Raw genomic sequence first — 23,330 nt, 5'->3', positions numbered from 1 at the left:
ATGGTTGGGAGGCCAAGGAGACGGGTGAGGGGGGAATGGTGGGGAGGACTGGGAGACAGGGAAGGTTGCTTTGGCTTAGCAACGCACATGCATTGCTTTTGTCCGGTCGTGATGGTCGAGTGGATAAGGTGCCCTGTACACCAGTTGCATAGTGCTCCTGGCAGTATGGGTTCGAGTCATTTCTGGGGTGTGAGCATGTTGCATGTATGCCTGGGGACCATTCAGGCTTGTTTGCATATATATATATATATATATATATATATATATATATATATATATATATATATATATATATATATATATATATATATATATATATATATATATATATATATAAATTTTATAATTTATATATATATATATATATATATAAATTATATATATATATATATATATATAATTTATTTTCATAGATTTCAATTTATTTTAATTTTTTTGTGAATTATTTTGTGTGACATTGTGTTGGAATTGAGCTGTGTTGTTTACCATACCATTCATTTCGTAAGTAAAAGTACAGATGCTGTCGGAAATCCGACACACATAATAACATAAGTTACCCAAATAAAGGAAAAGAGAATGAGTGATTCCGTGACGTCATCGACGCCACGTATTTATATCAATTCTAATTTCTTTTAAACAACGGTCTAGTGTTTAAATCTAATAAAAAATTGTTCACTAGGACTGAATATAATTAAATACAACAGGAATATACCTTAACTCTCTATTCCTTAAACATGAATAGAAGCACCAAACACTTGAGGACGTATCTCCCCTTGAGCGTCGTCACGTACACACAGCAACTTGTAAACAGTGAGAAAGCTCTCCCTGACGAATTTACAAGACAAAAGGTTCTTTCTCCGAGCTTCGACACAGGATCATCTACGATCCGCCCAACCGAATATCTCATGAACAAAGGGAAGAACAATTTTCGGTATTTCTATTGCATTTAATACTGCCCATTATTATTATAGGAAATATCGTTAAGACGTGGGATTAAATCCCCAAACTCAATGAGTTTACTCAGCTCTACACACACACATATTCCATGTCATTCCTGTATTTATATGTTTAGGAAACCATTATTAATTCCTTACATCTCAAACAGGTAATTGTGAGGGGGGGTTAGTGAAGCAGGAAGCTGTCTCCCAATATAATTATAAGAATAGTTACCTGCTGTACATCAAGCCTTGTAGGCCTCCATACAGCCGCCATTACGTGGCACTCAGAGGCACAGGGCCACACCCCCATTTGATGCTACAATAAGCACAGCCCCACCAACAGTAGCAGTTAGGCTCTTTTGTGTTCATACTGTAGACATAGTATTAGTAGTTGTAAATTTATTTTACTGCAGTATAATAGTAGATTAGACCACCATATGTGGTATGATTTATAATTTATATATTAAAGACTAGGTAAACAATTTGTGGTTTATGAAGGATCCACCTCAAACTGGTTTAAGCTACAAATTGTCCCTCCAATTGTGTGTGATAAGTTCTAGCAAGCTGAATCAGAATATATACAGTCCACTTACTGCTAACTAACTAACTTACTAAGAAAAATAATAAAATAAAAATAATATAATATTAAAGTAATTAGAAAAATAAAGTAAATATTGAATATTCACAGAATAAAAACAGTTAAACCTTGCTAGGATTTTCCCACAGATGCCACTCCTGTGACAGGTAAAACTATGCTTTTCTTGAAAAACAGCGCCATCTGTTTCATGTAAGAGCAACACACATGCCATACTAAAGATGTTACAATTCAATTTCAATGTTTCTGATTGCATTGGTAAATTAAATTTTACTAGATTTTGATTTATTTTCGTTTTGATTTAATTATTTTGTGTGAATTGCATTGGAATTGAGCTGTGTTGTTTACCAGACCGTTCATTTCGTGAGAATAGTTTATTTTTATATTTTTTCATATTTTCATTTCATTTTTTAACTGTTTTTCTTATATTTCAGTGATGGGAACATCACATCACTTGATGTTCCCAATTTTCTGATGTGAACATGAGACCATTTGGGAAGGCATCGGACGAGGGAGTGGGGAATGGTGGGGATGACGAGGGGACGGAAGTGAGAGATGATGTGGAGGACGAGGGGACAATGGAGGGGGTAATGGTGGGGAAGGACGAGGGGACGGGGGAGTTTAGGATGGTGGGGACGAGGGGATGGGGGAATGGAGAATGGTGGGTAGGGCAAAGGGACAGGGGGAGTGCGGCATGGTGGGAAGGAAGAGGAGATGGTGGTATGGGGATTGGTGCGGAGGACGAGGGGACGGTGGAGTGGGGAATGGTTGGGAGGCCAAGGAGACGGGTGAGGGGGGAATGGTGGGGAGGACTGGGAGACAGGGAAGGTTGCTTTGGCTTAGCAACGCACATGCATTGCTTTTGTCCGGTCGTGATGGTCGAGTGGATAAGGTGCCCTGTACACCAGTTGCATAGTGCTCCTGGCAGTATGGGTTCGAGTCATTTCTGGGGTGTGAGCATGTTGCATGTATGCCTGGGGACCATTCAGGCTTGTTTGCATATATATATATATATATATATATATATATATATATATATATATATATATATATATATATATATATATATATATATATATATATATATATATATATATATATATATATATATATAAATTTTATAATTTATATATATATATATATATATATATATAAATTATATATATATATATATATATATATAATTTATTTTCATAGATTTCAATTTATTTTAATTTTTTTGTGAATTATTTTGTGTGACATTGTGTTGGAATTGAGCTGTGTTGTTTACCATACCATTCATTTCGTAAGTAAAAATACAGATGCTGTCGGAAATCCGACACACATAATAACATAAGTTACCCAAATAAAGGAAAAGAGAATGAGTGATTCCGTGACGTCATCGACGCCACGTATTTATATCAATTCTAATTTCTTTTAAACAACGGTCTAGTGTTTAAATCTAATAAAAAATTGTTCACTAGGACTGAATATAATTAAATACAACAGGAATATACCTTAACTCTCTATTCCTTAAACATGAATAGAAGCACCAAACACTTGAGGACGTATCTCCCCTTGAGCGTCGTCACGTACACACAGCAACTTGTAAACAGTGAGAAAGCTCTCCCTGACGAATTTACAAGACAAAAGGTTCTTTCTCCGAGCTTCGACACAGGATCATCTACGATCCGCCCAACCGAATATCTCATGAACAAAGGGAAGAACAATTTTCGGTATTTCTATTGCATTTAATACTGCCCATTATTATTATAGGAAATATCGTTAAGACGTGGGATTAAATCCCCAAACTCAATGAGTTTACTCAGCTCTACACACACACATATTCCATGTCATTCCTGTATTTATATGTTTAGGAAACCATTATTAATTCCTTACATCTCAAACAGGTAATTGTGAGGGGGGGTTAGTGAAGCAGGAAGCTGTCTCCCAATATAATTATAAGAATAGTTACCTGCTGTACATCAAGCCTTGTAGGCCTCCATACAGCCGCCATTACGTGGCACTCAGAGGCACAGGGCCACACCCCCATTTGATGCTACAATAAGCACAGCCCCACCAACAGTAGCAGTTAGGCTCTTTTGTGTTCATACTGTAGACATAGTATTAGTAGTTGTAAATTTATTTTACTGCAGTATAATAGTAGATTAGACCACCATATGTGGTATGATTTATAATTTATATATTAAAGACTAGGTAAACAATTTGTGGTTTATGAAGGATCCACCTCAAACTGGTTTAAGCTACAAATTGTCCCTCCAATTGTGTGTGATAAGTTCTAGCAAGCTGAATCAGAATATATACAGTCCACTTACTGCTAACTAACTAACTTACTAAGAAAAATAATAAAATAAAAATAATATAATATTAAAGTAATTAGAAAAATAAAGTAAATATTGAATATTCACAGAATAAAAACAGTTAAACCTTGCTAGGATTTTCCCACAGATGCCACTCCTGTGACAGGTAAAACTATGCTTTTCTTGAAAAACAGCGCCATCTGTTTCATGTAAGAGCAACACACATGCCATACTAAAGATGTTACAATTCAATTTCAATGTTTCTGATTGCATTGGTAAATTAAATTTTACTAGATTTTGATTTATTTTCGTTTTGATTTAATTATTTTGTGTGAATTGCATTGGAATTGAGCTGTGTTGTTTACCAGACCGTTCATTTCGTGAGAATAGTTTATTTTTATATTTTTTCATATTTTCATTTCATTTTTTAACTGTTTTTCTTATATTTCAGTGATGGGAACATCACATCACTTGATGTTCCCAATTTTCTGATGTGAACATGAGACCATTTGGGAAGGCATCGGACGAGGGAGTGGGGAATGGTGGGGATGACGAGGGGACGGAAGTGAGAGATGATGTGGAGGACGAGGGGACAATGGAGGGGGTAATGGTGGGGAAGGACGAGGGGACGGGGGAGTTTAGGATGGTGGGGACGAGGGGATGGGGGAATGGAGAATGGTGGGTAGGGCAAAGGGACAGGGGGAGTGCGGCATGGTGGGAAGGAAGAGGAGATGGTGGTATGGGGATTGGTGCGGAGGACGAGGGGACGGTGGAGTGGGGAATGGTTGGGAGGCCAAGGAGACGGGTGAGGGGGGAATGGTGGGGAGGACTGGGAGACAGGGAAGGTTGCTTTGGCTTAGCAACGCACATGCATTGCTTTTGTCCGGTCGTGATGGTCGAGTGGATAAGGTGCCCTGTACACCAGTTGCATAGTGCTCCTGGCAGTATGGGTTCGAGTCATTTCTGGGGTGTGAGCATGTTGCATGTATGCCTGGGGACCATTCAGGCTTGTTTGCATATATATATATATATATATATATATATATATATATATATATATATATATATATATATATATATATATATATATATATATAAATTTTATAATTTATATATATATATATATATATATAAATTATATATATATATATATATATATATAATTTATTTTCACAGATTTCAATTTATTTTAATTTTTTTGTGAATTATTTTGTGTGACATTGTGTTGGAATTGAGCTGTGTTGTTTACCATACCGTTCATTTCGTAAGTAAAAGTACAGATGCTGTCGGAAATCCGACACACACAAAACATAAGTTACCCCTATAAAGGAAAAGAGAATGAGTGATTCCGTGACGTCATCGACGCCACGTATTTATATCAATTCTAATTTCTTTTAAACAACGGTCTAGTGTTTAAATCTAATAAAAAATTGTTCACTAGGACTGAATATAATTAAATACAACAGGAATATACCTTAACTCTCTATTCCTTAAACATGAATAGAAGCACCAAACACTTGAGGACGTATCTCCCCTTGAGCGTCGTCACGTACACACAGCAACTTGTAAACAGTGAGAAAGCTCTCCCTGACGAATTTACAAGACAAAAGGTTCTTTCTCCGAGCTTCGACACAGGATCATCTACGATCCGCCCAACCGAATATCTCATGAACAAAGGGAAGAACAATTTTCGGTATTTCTATTGCATTTAATACTGCCCATTATTATTGTAGGAAATATCGTTAAGACGTGGGATTAAATCCCCAAACTCAATGAGTTTACTCAGCTCTACATACACACATATTCCATGTCATTCCTGTATTTATATGTTTAGGGAACCATTATTAATTCCTTACATCTCAAACAGGTAATTGTGAGGGGGGGGGTTAGTGAAGCAGGAAGCTGTCTCCCAATATAATTATAAGAATAGTTACCTGCTGTACATCAAGCCTTGTAGGCCTCCATACAGCCGCCATTACGTGGCACTCAGAGGCACAGGGCCACACCCCCATTTGATGCTACAATTAGCACAGCCCCACCAACAGTAGCAGTTAGGCTCTTTTGTGTTCATACTGTAGACATAGTATTAGTAGTTATAAATTTATTTTACTGCAGTATAATAGTAGATTAGACCACCATATGTGGTATGATTTATAATTTATATATTAAAGACTAGGTAAACAATTTGTGGTTTATGAAGGATCCACCTCAAACTGGTTTAAGCTACAAATTGTCCCTCCAATTGTGTGTGATAAGTTCTAGCAAGCTGAATCAGAATATATACAGTCCACTTACTGCTAACTAACTAACTAACTTACTAAGAAAAATAATAAAATAAAAATAATATAATATTAAAGTAATTAGAAAAATAAAGTAAATATTGAATATTCACAGAATAAAAACAGTTAAACCTTGCTAGGATTTTCCCACAGATGCCACTCCTGTGACAGGTAAAACTATGCTTTTCTTGAAAAACAGCGCCATCTGTTTCATGTAAGAGCAGCACACATGCCATACTAAAGATGTTACAATTCAATTTCAATGTTTCTGATTGCATTGGTAAATTAAATTTTACTAGATTTTGATTTATTTTCGTTTTGATTTAATTATTTTGTGTGAATTGCATTGGAATTGAGCTGTGTTGTTTACCAGACCGTTCATTTCGTGAGAATAGTTTATTTTTATATTTTTTCATATTTTCATTTCATTTTTTAACTGTTTTTCTGATATTTCAGTGATGGGAACATCACATCACTTGATGTTCCCAATTTTCTGATGTGAACATGAGACTATTTGGGAAGGCATCAGACGAGGGAGTGGGGAATGGTGGGGATGACGAGGGGACGGAAGTGAGAGATGATGTGGAGGACGAGGGGACAATGGAGGGGGTAATGGTGGGGAAGGACGAGGGGACGGGGGAGTTTGGGATGGTGGGGACGAGGGGATGGGGGAATGGAAAATGGTGGGTAGGGCAAAGGGACATGGGGAGTGGGGCATGGTGGGAAGGAAGAGGAGATGGTGGTATGGGGATTGGTGCGGAGGACGAGGGGACGGTGGAGTGGGGAATGGTGGGGAGGACTGGGAGACAGGGAAGGTTGCTTTGGCTTAGCAACGCACATGCATTGCTTTTGTCCGGTCGTGATGGTCGAGTGCATAAGGTGCCCTGTACACCAGTTGCATAGTGCTCCTGGCAGTTTGGGTTCGAGTCATTTCTGGGGTGTGAGCATGTTGCATGTATGCCTGGGGACCATTCAGGCTTGTTTGCATATATATATATATATATATATATATATATATATATATATATATATATATATATATATATATATATATATATATATATATATATATATATATATATTCTGATTTAGGGCTTCTATCCCTCTTACTAATGCTCTTGCATCAGGGTTCAGCTGTAAGAGGAGTTCACCAAAAGTCATATTGTTTTCAAGGTGAACAAAAAGAAGTGAATAAGTGAAGAACGTATTACACTTATTATAAAATCCCACGACGTATCGAACCTACATGGTTCATTCTCAAGTGATGTTACAGTTCAGAACATTATATTTTATACTAATAGCAGGTCAGGAGAATACAAATGGATCGAAAAATGGGATTAGGTGTAAACAAAGGGTATACATTGGGTAGACATGAAGGAGAAAAGAAGTAAGGATAAATAGGGTACATACAAAGATTAATCAAGCTAAGTGGGTGCTGTTTGTCGAGCAGTGTCTTCTATGTTGGCATCTTGACCTTCAGGTCTTGGTATGGTGAGTAGAGTGAATAGTTTCGTAATATGAGTATTTATGGTAGCTTGTTCTACTTTTATGTAGATTGCTTCAAGAAATTGTCATCGTCTTACATCTTGGGTTTTGTCTATTATACAAGTATTTTTATTTAACATTTTTTTGTTAGGGGTGATGTCATGGGCTTGTCTCATGTGATTTCTGGGGACACCGGATTGAAGATGACAGGTCAAACGCCTCGTCAGCTTGGTCGACGTCATACCTATGTACTTAGATTGAAGGTTACATCCTTCATGGGGGCAGGGGTACATGTATATAACGTTTGACTGATGTAAAGGGTTATCCGTCGGCTTTGGGCTGTTTTTGATAAGGAGGTTGGTAGTCTTCTTGCTTCTGTAGAATATGATCATGACTATGTTTTGGTTAGAAGTAATGCTTTTTACTCCTCTACGGATTATCTCTTTCATTATTCTTTCTTCTTTATTATTTTTACTGTGCATGGTTGATTTATAATATAATTTTATTGGAGGTATTGTGGTTTCTGTTCTAGGTTCAGGATTATACCATCGATCCAAGTGTCTTCTTATAGCAGCGTTAATTTCCGTGTTGCTATATCCGTTGTTGACCAATACTTGTGTTATTTTTCAAACTCTCTACTCACGTTGCTCCAGTCGGTGCAGTTGGTGAGCGCTCGACGAATATAAGCATTGAGAACACTGGCTTTGTATCTTTGGGGCACTCACTTTTACCGTTCAGGCATAATCCTATGTTGGTAAGGTTTAGTATATACGTTGGGGCTTAAAAAGGTTCCTGTTTTTGTTATTAGTATATCCAAGAATAGCAGACTGTTATTTTCACTATTTTCATGTGTAAATCGGAGTACTGACTCTCTCTCTAGATGGCTTTTTAGATCAATTAGTTCGTCTGAGTCTTTTACTATGATGTCATCTACATAACGGCAGTATACAGTTGGTTTTTGTCTGCTACTGAAGACTGTCTTCGATGGTTCCCATATAAAAAATAGCAAATAACACTCCGGGAGCTCATTGCTACTCCGTCTATTTGTAAATACATGTCTCCTTGTGGACTGATGAAAGGGGCTTCCTTTGTACATGCCTCGAGAAGACTCTTCAAGTGTGGCTTGGGTATGTCTAATATGGGGGTGCTCTCGTCAGAGTATACTTTGTCCAGTATCATTCCTATGGTTGTGTCGACTGGGACGTTGGTAAATAGGGATTCGACGTCCAGGGAAGCAATGATTCCATTGGGCTGTGTAGTTTTGATTGATTCTAGGAAATCTGCTGATGATTGTAGACTATAATTGCTTGGAGTGTATGGAGTTAGGAGTTCGTTAAGTCTTGTTGACAGGTGAGAGGTCGGAGTTGGTATTTGACTGATTATTGGGCATAGTGTGTTATCTGGTTTGTGTGTCTTAACATTACCATAGGCATATGATAAGCCATAGTCGCCTTGGAGTATAGTTAAATGAACACTACTTTTCTTTGCGTTGATTGCAGTAATTTTTTGTTCACCTTGCGTTTAAGGTCTTTCACAGGGTTCCTCGTAATTCGTTGAAATTTGGTGTCATCATTAAAGGTGTCGCTAATTCTGTTTATGTATTCTTGGGAAGGAATCAATACATATGCTGCTGTCTTGTCCGGCTTTTCTTATTGTTACATCTTACAGATGTAACAATTTCTTATTGTTACAGATGTAACAATAAGAAAAGCCGACAAGACAGCAGCATATGTATTGATTCCTTCCCAAGAATACATAAACAGAATTAGCGACATCCTAATACATAGGTATGAAGTCAAGTCGAGGTCGAGGGAGGGGAAGACGTACCGTGCGCGCTCTGTTAAAATCGTGTCATTAACCGGGATTCTTAGGACTACTGCCGTGGATTACTGATTACAGTCATAACAAAGTGCATAGTGACCCGCTGGAAAATTGAAAATAGTCATTAACAATAGAACTTTGTGTTAAATAGAGAATAAACGGGAGACACGTGTGAGCCAGTGAACGAGGCTTTGTGTACATGCGTGTATTAGGAAAAAAATAGTGAACGGTGATTCGTGGAACAGTGATGTGGAACGGGTATCACAACAACATATAAGTTGGAAGTGAATATTATAAATATAGAATACTAGAAATATAGAATAGTGGCAAGAGGCGGCATCAGTGGTTATAAATCGAGTAACTGGAAACTGGTGACATCAACCTGGGACAACAAGAGGTCACCTGTATTCACCGGGGACCAGCTTCGCTACCCTACGCTAAGTACCTGCCATAAAGTTTGAACAAAATAACATACATAATATTACTAATATACGGTATACATATAATATTATAAATATTAAACATATAAATATATATACATATAATTTTATAAAGAGTTAAAAGGACTGACATCAACAAGTGATCCATACAGTGACTCTCAAATACAACACAATACATCAGACAATGGAGAGGTGTGGCGAGTGTTCGGGAGTACTGGGAAGACGTAATGCAGGCGTAACGTGTTGCATCTGTAACATAAGATTTCACCTGGGCTGTACAGAATTAGCTCCAGGATGCACAAAAAGGCAAGGAATTTACTGGGTTTGCAAAGATGACAGATTAATGTTAGAGAACATAACTAAACTGATGAAAAACATTCCCGAGTCACAGAGATTATCATTCACAGACAAGCTACCAGTGATATATGCGGACTGGGAAAAGATAACATTGGATAACGACCAAAACTCAGAAACAGGTAGTTTAGAGAACTGCAGCAGTAGTGTGGAGGAGGAGACTATTGTGGTACAAAATAACAGCAATATTGCAGAGCCAGATAATATAAACGATGAGAGCAACAGTGAGACAGAGTGCATAGATGAAGGAATTGGGACGAAAAACGGAGATGGCTCCAATAAAGAGGTAGACAAGACAGTCACAGATATAAATACCTTGAAAAACGCAAAACCGGAACACATTTGCAAATTCTCCGCTAAATGAATATGCAAATATGGAAAATTAGGAGCAAAATGCCATTTTCTGCATCCTCTTAAATGCAGGAACATGTTGGAGAGGGGTACATGCCGTTTTGGAACAGGGTGTAGATACTTCCACCCTAAATTATGTCAATTTTCAATTAGGGACAAAAAATGCTACAATCTTCAGTGTCCGGAATTCCATGTGAGAGGTACAGAGCGTTATAGACGGGAAGATCAATATGACACTACTGGAAATTTTTTAGAGGAAGGCAGAAATAGAGTAGTAAATATAAGAGAGAGGAACAGTCAGATGGAACCACTACAGGATTACAGAGGGGAACGGAGATACTCACAAGACTGGAATTCAAATTACCAACAAGCACACAGGTACTACACCAGACAACACCCGTCCTACTACCAAAACTGGACGAATCACTTCCAAAACGACACACCCTGGACGCAAACACAGTGGCCTCCTTACCAGAGCCTCAGATATTAACACCAAGTAAGGCTTCCAGCACTTCCACTAACACGATAACATCATTTATATTTGCCAACATCCAGGGTATAAAAACACGCAAATCCCCAACAAAGTTCACTTTATAGATGGTCTCCTTCATGAGGCAAATGCAGTGTTTGCAGCCCTAACAGAAACCCACACAAAGGACTGCCATGATAGTGAAATATGGATCTCAGAATACAATCTTTTCAGATGTGATAGGAAACACCGGCTTCAGGGTGGGGTCAGCCTCTACATCAAAGACACACTCATCTGTACTGAGCTGCTAAACACCTCAAATGATATGGTGGAAGTGCTGATAATCAAAATAGAGATTTTAAATGTAGTTATTGTCCTTGTATATAAGTCACCAGAGGCAAACCCTCAGCAGTTTAAAGACCAACTAATGAAAATAGAACACTGCTTGGAAAACCTCACAAATCCAGCTCCGAACATCATCCTGCTTGGGGACTTCAACCTACGGCACCTGAAATGGAAACACCTGGCTAATACAGTAATATCAGAAAGAATACCAGGAAGTAGCCTAAATGAACAGGCACATGCAAATGACCTGCTACGGATGTGCGACAGGTTTGCCTTAAACCAGCAAATAGTAGAACCCACTAGGAAGGAGAACACGCTGGACCTCATTTTCACTAATAATGATGAATTGATCAGGAACATAATGATTACAAATACCTGTTACTCAGATCACAACTTAATTGAAGTTATGACAACCATGGGGAGTAGACCTTCAAAACCAGTCCAGATTCCCGGTGGAGATTTCAGCAAATTCAACTTCAATAATAAACAGATAAACTGGGAGCAAATAAACCAGGACTTCACAGAAATAAACTGGGAAGAACAGCTAGAAAATGCAAACCTGAACCAGTGCCTGGAAAAAATAAGCTCAGTAGCACTAGAAATATGTTCAAACCGCATACCTCTGAGAAAAAAGAGGAAGAGATGCAGATTGGAACGGGAACGTCGTTCCCTATATAGGCGAAGAAAACGAATCGCGGAACAACTTGAGAGTCGCACCCTATCTCAAGAACGGCGAAGAAGGTTAGGTAGAGAAATAGAAACAATTGAACGGAAGCTACAAGAATCATACAAAACCCAGGAGAGGCAAAGAGAGCAAAAGGCCATCAGTGAAATAGAAAGAAATCCGAAATATTTTTTCTCCTATGCAAAATCAAGATCAAAAACCACATCTAGTATCGGGCCCCTACGAAAGGGAGATGGAACTTTCACCGATGACAACAAAGAAATGAGCGAGCTACTGAGGACGCAGTACGACTCTGTTTTCAGCGAGCCATTAAACACACTAAAGATTGATAACCCAAATGAAATTTTTCATGGATACGATACCAACATCAAATCATATATCAGACGTCACCCTATCCCCACTGGATTTTGAAGAAGCCATAAACAGTATGCCTATGCACTCTGCACCAGGCCCGGATTCTTGGAACTCCATATTCATAAAGAACTGTAAAAAACCACTATCGCAGGCCCTCCACATTCTGTGGAGACAAAGCCTAGATACTGGCGTTATTCCTGATATACTAAAAACAGCAGAGATAGCACCACTTCAAGGAGGAAATAAGGCTGAGGCAAAAAATTACAGACCGATAGCGCTAACATCGCACATCATAAAAATTTTTGAGAGAGTGCTAAGAAGTAAAATCACAAAATACATGGAATCACAGCAACTCCATAACCCCGGACAACATGGTTTCAGAACAGGGCACTCTTGCCTGTCGCAGTTGCTGGACCACTATGATATGGCATTAGATGCTATGGAAGACAAACATAACGCGGATGTAATTTACACAGATTTCGCAAAAGCTTTTGATAAATGTGACCATGGTGTTATTGCACATAAAATGCGTTCAAAAGGAATTACCGGAAAAATAGGCAGATGGATCTACAATTTCCTGACCAACAGAACCCAATGTGTAATAGTCAACAAAATAAAATCCAGCCCATCAACCGTGATGAGCTCAGTCCCCCAGGGTACTGTGCTTGCTCCAGTACTTTTTCTCATCCTCATTTCGGACATAGACAAGAACACAACCTATTGCACTGTATCATCCTTTGCAGATGACACTAGGATCTTCATGAGAGTAGGCAACATAGAGGACACGGCGAACCTCCAGTCAGATGTAGATCAGGTCTTTCTATGGGCTACAGAAAATAATATGGTGTTTAACGAAGATAAGTTCCAGCTCATGCGCTATGGAAAAAAATGAAAATATAAAAACGGAAACCACGTACAAAACTCAGGCAAATCATAACATAGAACGAAAAGGCAATGTAAATGATCTGGGTGTACTCATGTCGGAAGACCTTACCTTTAAAGAACACAATAAAGTAGCCGTCACAACTGCAAGAAAAATGACAGGTTGGATAACAAGAACTTTTCACACTAGAGATGCTATACCGATGATGATACTTTTCAAAACGCTTGTGCTCTCTAGAGTAGAGCACTGCTGCACAATGACAGCACCTTTCAAAGCTGGAGAAATTGCTGACCTGGAGAGCGTGCAGAGATCCTTTACTGCTAGAATCCACTCAGTAAAACATCTAAACTATTGGGACCGACTAAAGAGCCTAAAACTGTACTCCCTTGAGCGCAGGCGGGAGAGGTACATAATAATTTACACGTGGAAAATATTAGAGGGGCTGGTCCCAAACCTGCACACAGAAATAACATCACATGAGACCAGAAGACATGGCAGGATGTGCAGAATACCCCCGTTGAAAAACAGAGGTGCAACTGGTACTCTGAGAGAGAACTCTATCAACATCAGAGGTCCGAGACTGTTCAACACGCTTCCACTACACATAAGGGGCATAACTGGCCGACCCCTCACAGTGTTCAAGAGAGAACTGGATAAGCACCTCCAAAGGATACCTGATCAACCAGGCTGTGACTCATACGTCAGGCTGCGAGCAGCCGCGTCCAACAGCCTGGTTGATCAGTCCGGCAACCAGGAGGCCTGGTCGACGACCGGGCCGCGGGGACGCTAAGCCCCGGAAGCACCTCAAGGTAACCTCAAGGTAAGGTATCCTTAGTGATGACACCAAATTTCAATGAATCACTAGGAACCGTATGGAAGACCTCAAACGCAAAGTGAGCAAAACTATTACTGCAATCAACGCAAAGAAAGGTAGTGTTCATTTAACTAAACTCCAAGGCGACTATGACTTAGGATAAGCCTATGGCAATGTTAAGACACACAAACCAGGTAAATCACTACGCCCAATAATAAGCCAAATATCAACTCCATCCTATCACCTGGCAAAAAGACTTAACGAACTCGTAACTCCATACACTCCAAGCAACTAGAGTTTACAGTCATCAGCAGATTTCCTAGAATTAATCAAAACTACACATCCCGATGGGTAAGAGAAGGAAGGGGAAGAGGGGAGAGGTAAAAGAAGGAAGAAGTGGGGGAAGGGTAAGAAAAAGGGGGGTAAGGAGGAAGGATGGGTAAGAGAAGGGTGGATGCGGAGGAAGGGGGGTATGAGGTGGAGGGGGAAGAGGGGAGGGGTAAGAGAAGGGGACGAGGAGGGGGAAGAGAAGGGGATGAGGAGGAAGGGGAAATGGAGGGGGGAGGGGAAAGAGAAGGGGAATGAGTTGAAAAGGGAAGAAAAGTGGAGAGGGCAGGGGTAACAGAAAGAGAATGAGGAGGACGAAGGGGAAGAAAAGAGGGGTGTAGAGGGGGAGGGGAAGGGGTGATGGGGGAGGGGAGTATAACAGGATCTGTGTGACGGCTGGGGCAAGTACTGTGTAAGCCTCCAAAGATGCCATGACGTGTGTGAGATTTTTCTCTACGCCTACCTCCCGTAAGAGGTGGACTACAAGTTTAAAATCTGCTCACGGCAGTTAAGCATGAGTCCAGTAGAAAAAGGAAAAGCGGGAGCAAACCACCAGGCCTCCACCACCAGGGGTGAAAACCTGTCCACAATAGGCCGCTGGCTCCTCCTAGTTAAACAGGACGTTAAAACTAATAAAGGGTAACCGACGGGTTCACACAATCAAATATTTATATTTGATGTGGCGCTATGAATTGGAATTCGAATTCCCAAGAACAGCCGCCTTATCAAGATCACATCAACATTTAATAATATGCAGAAATATGGTGGAATAATATGGTTGAAGGGTTGACATCAAAGACTGTTTTCTATAAAATAACAATTTATTAATAACAAGAGACTAACTACTACATTACCGAGTTTACGTTACGTTAATGTCAATCCAGTGGCACGAGAACAAACAGCTAAATAGCAACCCTTGCTGTGAGGCTGCATACTGAACTAACCTGAACACAGGTGTGCCCACTGATGACGCAATATTGCAAAACAAAGAAAAATATCACAGACTAAGTTACACCACAGCGAATGGTTACATTATTGTACATCAAGTGGCATTTGCAACACAGCTATTCAACAGCCCCTCGAGAAGTGACAGCAGGCTCCATCTTGCTGACATTTCGGGCTGACAACATGAACTAACTGAACAAATGAAGGATATCCACTGAAGACACAAGCATGCAATGAATAGTGTCTCGGTTTCCCTGACAGCTACTATAATCACAAACTTAGGGGTCCTCCCGCCCCCCCAGGAGAGACCCACGTAACTAGGCGGGTAGTCCAACAGTGACTCCCCCTATCACAACCCAGTGTGAACACTCTTTGCAACTCCCAATAAGAAGTTGCCTTGTTGTAACCCGATACACCGACAGGCAAGGCGGGATTCTGGGACACAGCTCCACAGATTCCTAGATGACTCTACTCTCGTCACCAGATGACAACCAAAAGAAATTGCCTGAAGTGATTAATTACGTTAATTGACTGATCGCAGCAGTCAGCAACAAAGTACTACGGTAATCACAAACAATTGTCTCCCACTAGACAACAACAGGATGATACTCTATGTTAATCTTTAACACTTGTCTCTCTCTTGTTAACAATAACTCAACATATTACAACACACTTGACTCCTTGCAAGTATTCAGTGAGTAATTCTCAATTAAGGTCAAACGGACCACTAATTACATCCCCATTGAGTTACGTTAATTAAGCCTACCCTAACTTGGTAGCTTCTCCACAGTCTGTGTCAAAAAATTACGAGTGAGTGTTAATTACCCTAATTAACCCACTAATTACTGAGCCATTAATTAACTGTCACCAGGACCGATAATTAATCATCCATAAATACGTCTCACTCCGCACTGCCTAAGCAGATCTCATCAAACACTGTGAATTCACGGGAAAGGAGTTAATTACCCTAATTAACAAGATGTGCCAATAATCCACTGTCCTCAGACAGGATATGATTAATACAACGATTTATGCTAGCTCCATGACCTCGCTTTACCGAGTCACCGGAGCTCTCCAATGCTAATTACTCCACTAATTAACATGAGCCACTAATTGCTATACCCCTGAAAGGTGATTAGTCTCGAGCATATTACGTTAACACAAATACTGACAGACTCTGACAGAACCTCTCCCACTACGTGAATTCATGATGAGAAGGCTAATTACATAATTAGCTAGAGTGGTCAATTAACTGTCACATGGACAATTAATTGCTCCCGAGACGTATCTCATTATAGCTCAACACTGTTTCTCTTAACAGCCCCCACTCACTCCACAATACTAAGTGTGCACCCCTTATCCAGTTAATTACCCTTTAATTAACTCACTAAATCCTTAAGTCCTCAACATAACTTAAAGGAACAAAGTAACCCCAGCGTTACATAGGTCACACTATAATGGCATGCAACATCATATCAGCACTACCCACATAGGGTTGCAGCACTGCAACTCGCTAATTACTGTGCCCACACAATAAAACACACGGTTGTGCAACACTCACAAGTATACTAATATTACTGCCCTTCCTCTTTTTTACTTCTTGAACCTGATTGCAAAGGAATACTGGGAACACACACATACCTCAGCCAGGCAATTAACCCATGAATTGCCTGCTCTCATTAAGTACTGAAAATTCCCCTGAATAATCCTAGAGGTCCCTTAAACCCTCAACACAGTTCCTGGGGCAATAATATTGTATAAACTGATAACAACACTGCACAAACCTGCAACATAATGATGCCGTCAGCATACCCCACATGCTAATGACATCATTAGGCAATCAGTCAGCAATCACCTCTACTGACTTAACACACAACACAGTACATAAGCATGCAAATGAACACATAGAAATGGCATACACATAATCTATGAAAATTAAATCACCAAGTAATGTGCTAATGTGCAACTAATTACACAGACTTCAGGGGTCTCCACAGACAACCCGTTCTCGCAAATTTAATAAGTCAATATTGACTTATTAAATATGTGCATAGGTGACATACTTAACATAATAGATACCCTTAAAAAGATTCATAGAAAACACCGACCTTACCTAACCTACTTAGTATGTTAAGATAAGCATCTTATTGCTTCGTAATTACAATTATTACCTAACCTATAATAGGTATAGGTTAAGTAATAATTGTAATTACGAAGCAATAAGATGCTTATCTTAAGATACTAACAAGGTTAGGTAAGGTCGGTGTTTTCTATGAATCTTTTTAAGGGTATCTATTATGTTTAGTATATCACCTATGCACGTAGTTAATAAGTCAATATTGACTTTACGAATTTGCGAGAACGGGTTGCCACAGACATCCCCGTCTACCTCTAATGATTATAATTTTATGGTACTCTATGGCATTAATCCAGCCTGAACGATTATATAGAATCGACAGGCTGGATCACTTATATGGTAAATCTCTACACTGACTGATTTACATACTCTAGTCAGTCTACTAACATACAGTGTGGTCCCGTGTATAATCTCTATCTCCAGGTACCGCCCCTACCCGACACCTGGATTCCACTGACAGCTGCCCCTCAGCTGTTTTTTCTAGCCTGGCGAGGCTCTGAGATAACTCTTACCGGGAATTTCACCGGTACACATCACACTGTAATAGTACACATTTCTACTCCTTTCTACTGCCCTCTTTCCCTTATTTTACCTCATTACCAAAGTTACTACCACACTAGCTGACACACTTAACTGGCTTGCTCCTCATGCGTCGACAAGATGTGGCCCTAGGCTGTCCCGGGAAAGTGGCCAAAGCATGTGGCCAAGGCAGGTGGCCACAGCGCCCCTCCCGAGCTGAGAGAGGGGGGGGGGTTGGGTGGCCGGCGTGCGGGTGGCCTGAGTGGCGCATGACGTCATAACACCCCACCGGCTGGGCTGGCGGGCGGGGTGGTGTTTGCCTGGGTGGGTGGCTTCCACATGGGTGCCGCCCACAGGAGTACCCACGCGGCTGGGGAATCTCCACCCCATCACTCTAGAACCTGCCTTTGTTCTACACTGGGGTGACAATGGCTGGTGGCGTCCCCATACTGACGCAACCTGGCGGAATGCAAAGTCCAACATGGGCCTGTAATATCACATATGCGTACACTGCCCAACATCAATTGTCCATTGCCACTAGACAGGATACTCAGACCCGAGGGATGAGGGATCAATCTGATACACCATGAGGCTCTGCCAGCCTGCCTCATGCGTTCACACAGTCAACTGTCTCTTAGCTTTTTACTGTTTCTTCTGTAAATCCCTGGCCCCAATTCACTTAATTAGGCCTTGACACAACCCCTGATGGCAGGAGTGCCACCAATCGAGTAATTTGGACGACAGAAGCGATTAACAGGGGGTGGAGGCGGCAAGCGTGCCACCCCCACCCAAACACCTCTTGCTTCCCTGGCCGCCCAATTCAAACTGAAGATTTCGCGGGCTAAGGGAACTCCAGATGCCCCTACCTCCTTACTAACATGCCTAGATCAATCACAGTTGTTCGCGCCAAAACTAGGCTTGGACCACACGTGCGGGACCCAATCATATGCCTCCGTCACCCTCGGCGTCCTGTGACGTCACAAGGAGGAGGAGGCCTAAGGAGAGTGGCGTGATGTCTCCCATGTGGGGGGAAAGGCAGCGTCACTCCACTCTCCCCCCCACCTCTAACAGTTTTAGTCCAAGTAACTCACATCCTACTTCACAGAAACAGGAAAATCTCTGTAATTCTCTCTACAGAGCAATCACAGACTTCTAACTACTCTCACATGATAGTTCGTAACACAAGCTTTCATTCAACACCCAACAAACATATGTTATTTTGAAAGCTTCAGTTTCTAGAGTGACTAGCCAAATCTAGAAACTAGGAAAAACTAGCTGAGGGATCTAGATCCCTCACAACGTGTTAGGACTCTGGATTATACAGGAATGACTTGGTAGATATAATATGGTGTGTTCATCTTCATAAAATACAGCAAGAAAAATAAAGAATCAGATAATAATGTTTTAAATAACTTTATCTCTGATTTTACTTTTGAATTAAATTAATATTATACAATGAGCAATGGTTGGTGGGGCAGCAACGATTGTCCCGAGGGTCCCACAGGCGAGGACCAGCTAGTAGCGAGCTAGGACCAGCTAGTAGCGAGCTAGGACCAGCTAGTAGCGAGCTAGGACCAGCTAGTAGCGAGCTAGGACCAGCTAGAAGCGAGCTAGGACCAGCTAGTAGCGAGCTAGGACCAGCTAGTAGCGAGCTAGGACCAGCTAGTAGCGAGCTAGGACCAGCTAGTAGCGAGCTAGGACCAGCTAGTAGCGAGCTAGGACCAGCTAGTAGCGAGCTAGGACCAACTAGTAGCGAGCTAGGACCAGCTAGTAGCGAGCTAGGACCAGCTAGTAGCGAGCTAGGACCAGCTAGTAGCGAGCTAGGACCAGCTAGTAGCGAGCTAGGACCAGCTAGTAGCGAGCTAGGACCAGCTAGTAGCGAGCTAGGACCAACTAGTAGCGAGCTAGGACCAGCTAGTAGCGAGCTAGGACCAGCTAGTAGCGAGCTAGGACCAGCTAGTAGCGAGCTAGGACCAACTAGTAGCGAGCTAGGACCAGCTAGTAGCGAGCTAGGACCAGCTAGTAGCGAGCTAGGACCAGCTAGTAGCGAGCTAGGACCAGCTAGTAGCGAGCTAGGACCAGCTAGTAGCGAGCTAGGACCAGCTAGTAGCGAGCTAGGACCAACTAGTAGCGAGCTAGGACCAGCTAGTAGCGAGCTAGGACCAGCTAGTAGCGAGCTAGGACCAGCTAGTAGCGAGCTAGGACCAACTAGTAGCGAGCTAGGACCAACTAGTAGCGAGCTAGGACCAGCTAGTAGCGAGCTAGGACCAGCTAGGACCATCACCGTGGTGGGCAAAAAAAGTGTTTATACCCGCGCGTAGTGACCCCCTCCCCCTGCTATTCCCCTTCATTCTTCACTTACCCCTCCCCGCTTCCCCCTCCTCTTCCCCTTCCTTCTCTTACACTTCCCTTCTTCCTCTTCTTTCTCTTACCTCTCTCCGTCCCCCCCCCCCCTCCTCTTCCCCTACCTTCTCTTACCCCTCCCATCTTCCCCTTCTCTTACCCATTCCCCCCTTCTCTTTCCCTTTCTGTTACCCTAGAGTCTGCCATCATACCCCAACTCTTAGTCTGCCATCATACCCCAGCTCTTAGTCTGCCATCATACCCCAACTCTTAGTTTGCCATCATACCCCAACTCTTAGTCTGCCATCATACCCCAGCTCTTAGTCTGCCATCATACCCCAACTCTTAGTCTGCCATCATACCCCAACTCTTAGTCTGTCCTCATACCCCAACTCTTAGTCTGTCCTCATACCCCAACTCTTAGTCTGCCATCATACCCCAACTCTTAGTCTGCCATCATACCCCAACTCTTAAGTCTGCCATCATACCCCAACTCTTAGTCTGCCATCATACCCCAACTCTTAGTCTGTCCTCATACCCCAACTCTTAGTCTGCCATCATACCCCAACTCTTAGTCTATCCTCATACCCCAACTCTTAGTCTGCCATCATACCCCAACTCTTAGTCTGTCCTCATACCCCAACTCTTAGTCTGCCATCATACCCCAACTCTTAGTCTATCCTCATACCCCAACTCTTAGTCTGCCATCATACCCCAACTCTTAGTCTATCCTCATACCCCAACTCTTAGTCTGCCATCATACCCCAACTCTTAGTCTGTCCTCATACCCCAACTCTTAGTCTGCCATCATACCCCAACTCTTAGTCTGTCCTCATATTTCCAAAATATTACAGTCTGTCAGATAACCATAAAACAATAACAATACAGTTGCTATAGTGGATAACTACAATAATAAAATTATATAATTTATTCAGCAGTTTAATATGAATTTTCCTTGAATCACTTACTGAACAAGAATTAAAAATTTTGCTGACGATGAGTCACAATAACGGGGCTGAAGATATAAGATGACCAAACCACTCATCAGAAGATAAGGAGACGACAACGTTTCGGTCCAGGACGGACCGAAACGTTGTTGGTTCCTCGTCTTTTGGCTTACCCACTGGGGCTGGACGGTAGAACGACGGTCTCGCTTCATGCAGGTCGGCGTTCAACTCCCCCACGACCGTCGAAGTGGTTGGGCACCATTCCTTTCCTCCCGTCCCATCCCAAATCCTTATCCTGATCCCTTCCCTGTGCTATATTGTCGTAATGGCTTCGCGCTTTCCCCTGACAGTTCCCTTCCCTTCTTGTGATGAGTGGCTTCATCATCAATACATTTATTTTTACAATTATACATTGCAAATACAAATAATGCAACAGGAAAATACTTTTATGAATTTATATAATGAAATGTATTAATTTCTATATCCTTTCAGCAGCTCGCTTGCTGTTAAAATAACAAATGTATTAAATGTTAATTACTGTTAAGTATTATAAATGAGTGGTTGGAATGGTGTCCAACCACCTGGACGTTCGGGGATTGAACGCCGACCTGCATGAGCTTAAGTTGACTGACAGTCATTGGCTCTCAAACATAATATTGTTTCCACAGGGGACAAAAAATAAATGGGTAAGGGTGATAAATTTCATATTAATGACGAGCACAAACTACAAGATAATATTACCGTTAATTTAAGGCCCGCTATCCCGAAGTAAACTACAATTTCCAACGAGCCTAACCAGTTCTCCTTGTTCACGATCTAGCAGGAGGGGTGAATACAACGCCACTCCGTTGTTGTTGTTGTTACAGATTCAGCTACTCAGAACAAGTTCGAAGTAGCACGGGCTATGGTGAGCCCGTAGTGGACTTACCTGGCACAGGAGCGGTGCTCTCCACTCCGTACTGGAGTTGTATATATATAGGACCATTGTATATGGTCCTAGACGAGGGGTATGGCCAAAAAACGGTGCGGTCAAACGCGTGGGTTAATGTATCATGCAACATGACATCTAAAGGTTGCATTTGAGTGCATGCAACAACAGTCAAATCAAATTTTTTTTGTTCGCCAGTAAATTTAATTGTTTTCAGAAGTGACCAATGACCATTATGAACATTTTTGTTTTTAAATATTTGCATTTGACTTTAAATATCTCTGCTTGTGATTCTTTCATTTAAGTTTTGTTCTGAACAGTTCAATGACATTAGACTGTTCTTGAACTTTAACACCCCCTCTCCCCCCCCCTTCCCCAGCTAAGACAATGAAATTTTGACCATGAAACTTTGACCCCTGACCTTGACAACCCCCGTTGAAGTCAAAATAAGATATTGGTGAGGAAAGAGAGAAAAGAAAACGGTAGATAACCCCACGACAACAAAACAATCAATGTCCCAACACCCATATTTCACCAGTCAGGGGAACTCAACAATCCCCTGATCCTGAATATCACCACCCAAGCAGCAATTTAGGACTCGATCCCCACCTACCTCCCTTCTCCCCCTCCCAGAAAGTGATGAAATCTCGCAACTAAGGAGGAGCCACCGGGCCGCTTTGAGGTGTGTAATATCGGCTCTGGCAACAGCCTGATGCACGCCCCCGCAGCCGCTGTAATCACGCTACAGTGGGAGTCAGTGTCGCTTACAACGCCTTAGTTACAGTCATCTGGAGCTATTAGGTTTTAATATTTTTTGGATATTTTTTTGTCTCTCTGGCTTTTTGCATATTTTTTATTTTTCCATCTCAATTTTTTTTTACGTACAGTCGGACACACACACACACACACACACACACACACACACACACACACACACACACACACACACATACACACCCCGCTTTTGCAGGGGCCTCGCGGCGGAGTGGACAGCGCTCGGGGGTTGTAGCGTTAAAGCCCCGGGTTCGATTCCCGGCCTAGGCGGAAACAAATGCCATTCACCCACTTGTT

At 41.4% G+C, this 23,330-nt stretch overlaps 1 protein-coding gene across 1 annotated transcript in view; it reads left to right on the top strand.

Annotated features, from left to right (window-relative positions):
* The window catches only part of LOC138362868 (uncharacterized), a 34,255-nt gene extending 13,893 nt beyond the window's left edge, over positions 1-20,362 (top strand). The window contains exon 2 of the mRNA XM_069321444.1: positions 19,520-20,362. Within this exon, the coding sequence (XP_069177545.1) occupies positions 19,520-20,362 (843 nt within the window). The remainder of the gene's footprint in view (positions 1-19,519) is intronic.
* The last annotated feature ends 2,968 nt before the right edge of the window (positions 20,363-23,330 follow it).

Source organism: Procambarus clarkii, chromosome 9, assembly GCF_040958095.1.
Source record: "Procambarus clarkii isolate CNS0578487 chromosome 9, FALCON_Pclarkii_2.0, whole genome shotgun sequence".
Classification (NCBI taxonomy): domain Eukaryota; kingdom Metazoa; phylum Arthropoda; class Malacostraca; order Decapoda; family Cambaridae; genus Procambarus; species Procambarus clarkii.
This window is presented reverse-complemented; position numbering and strand designations above follow the sequence as displayed.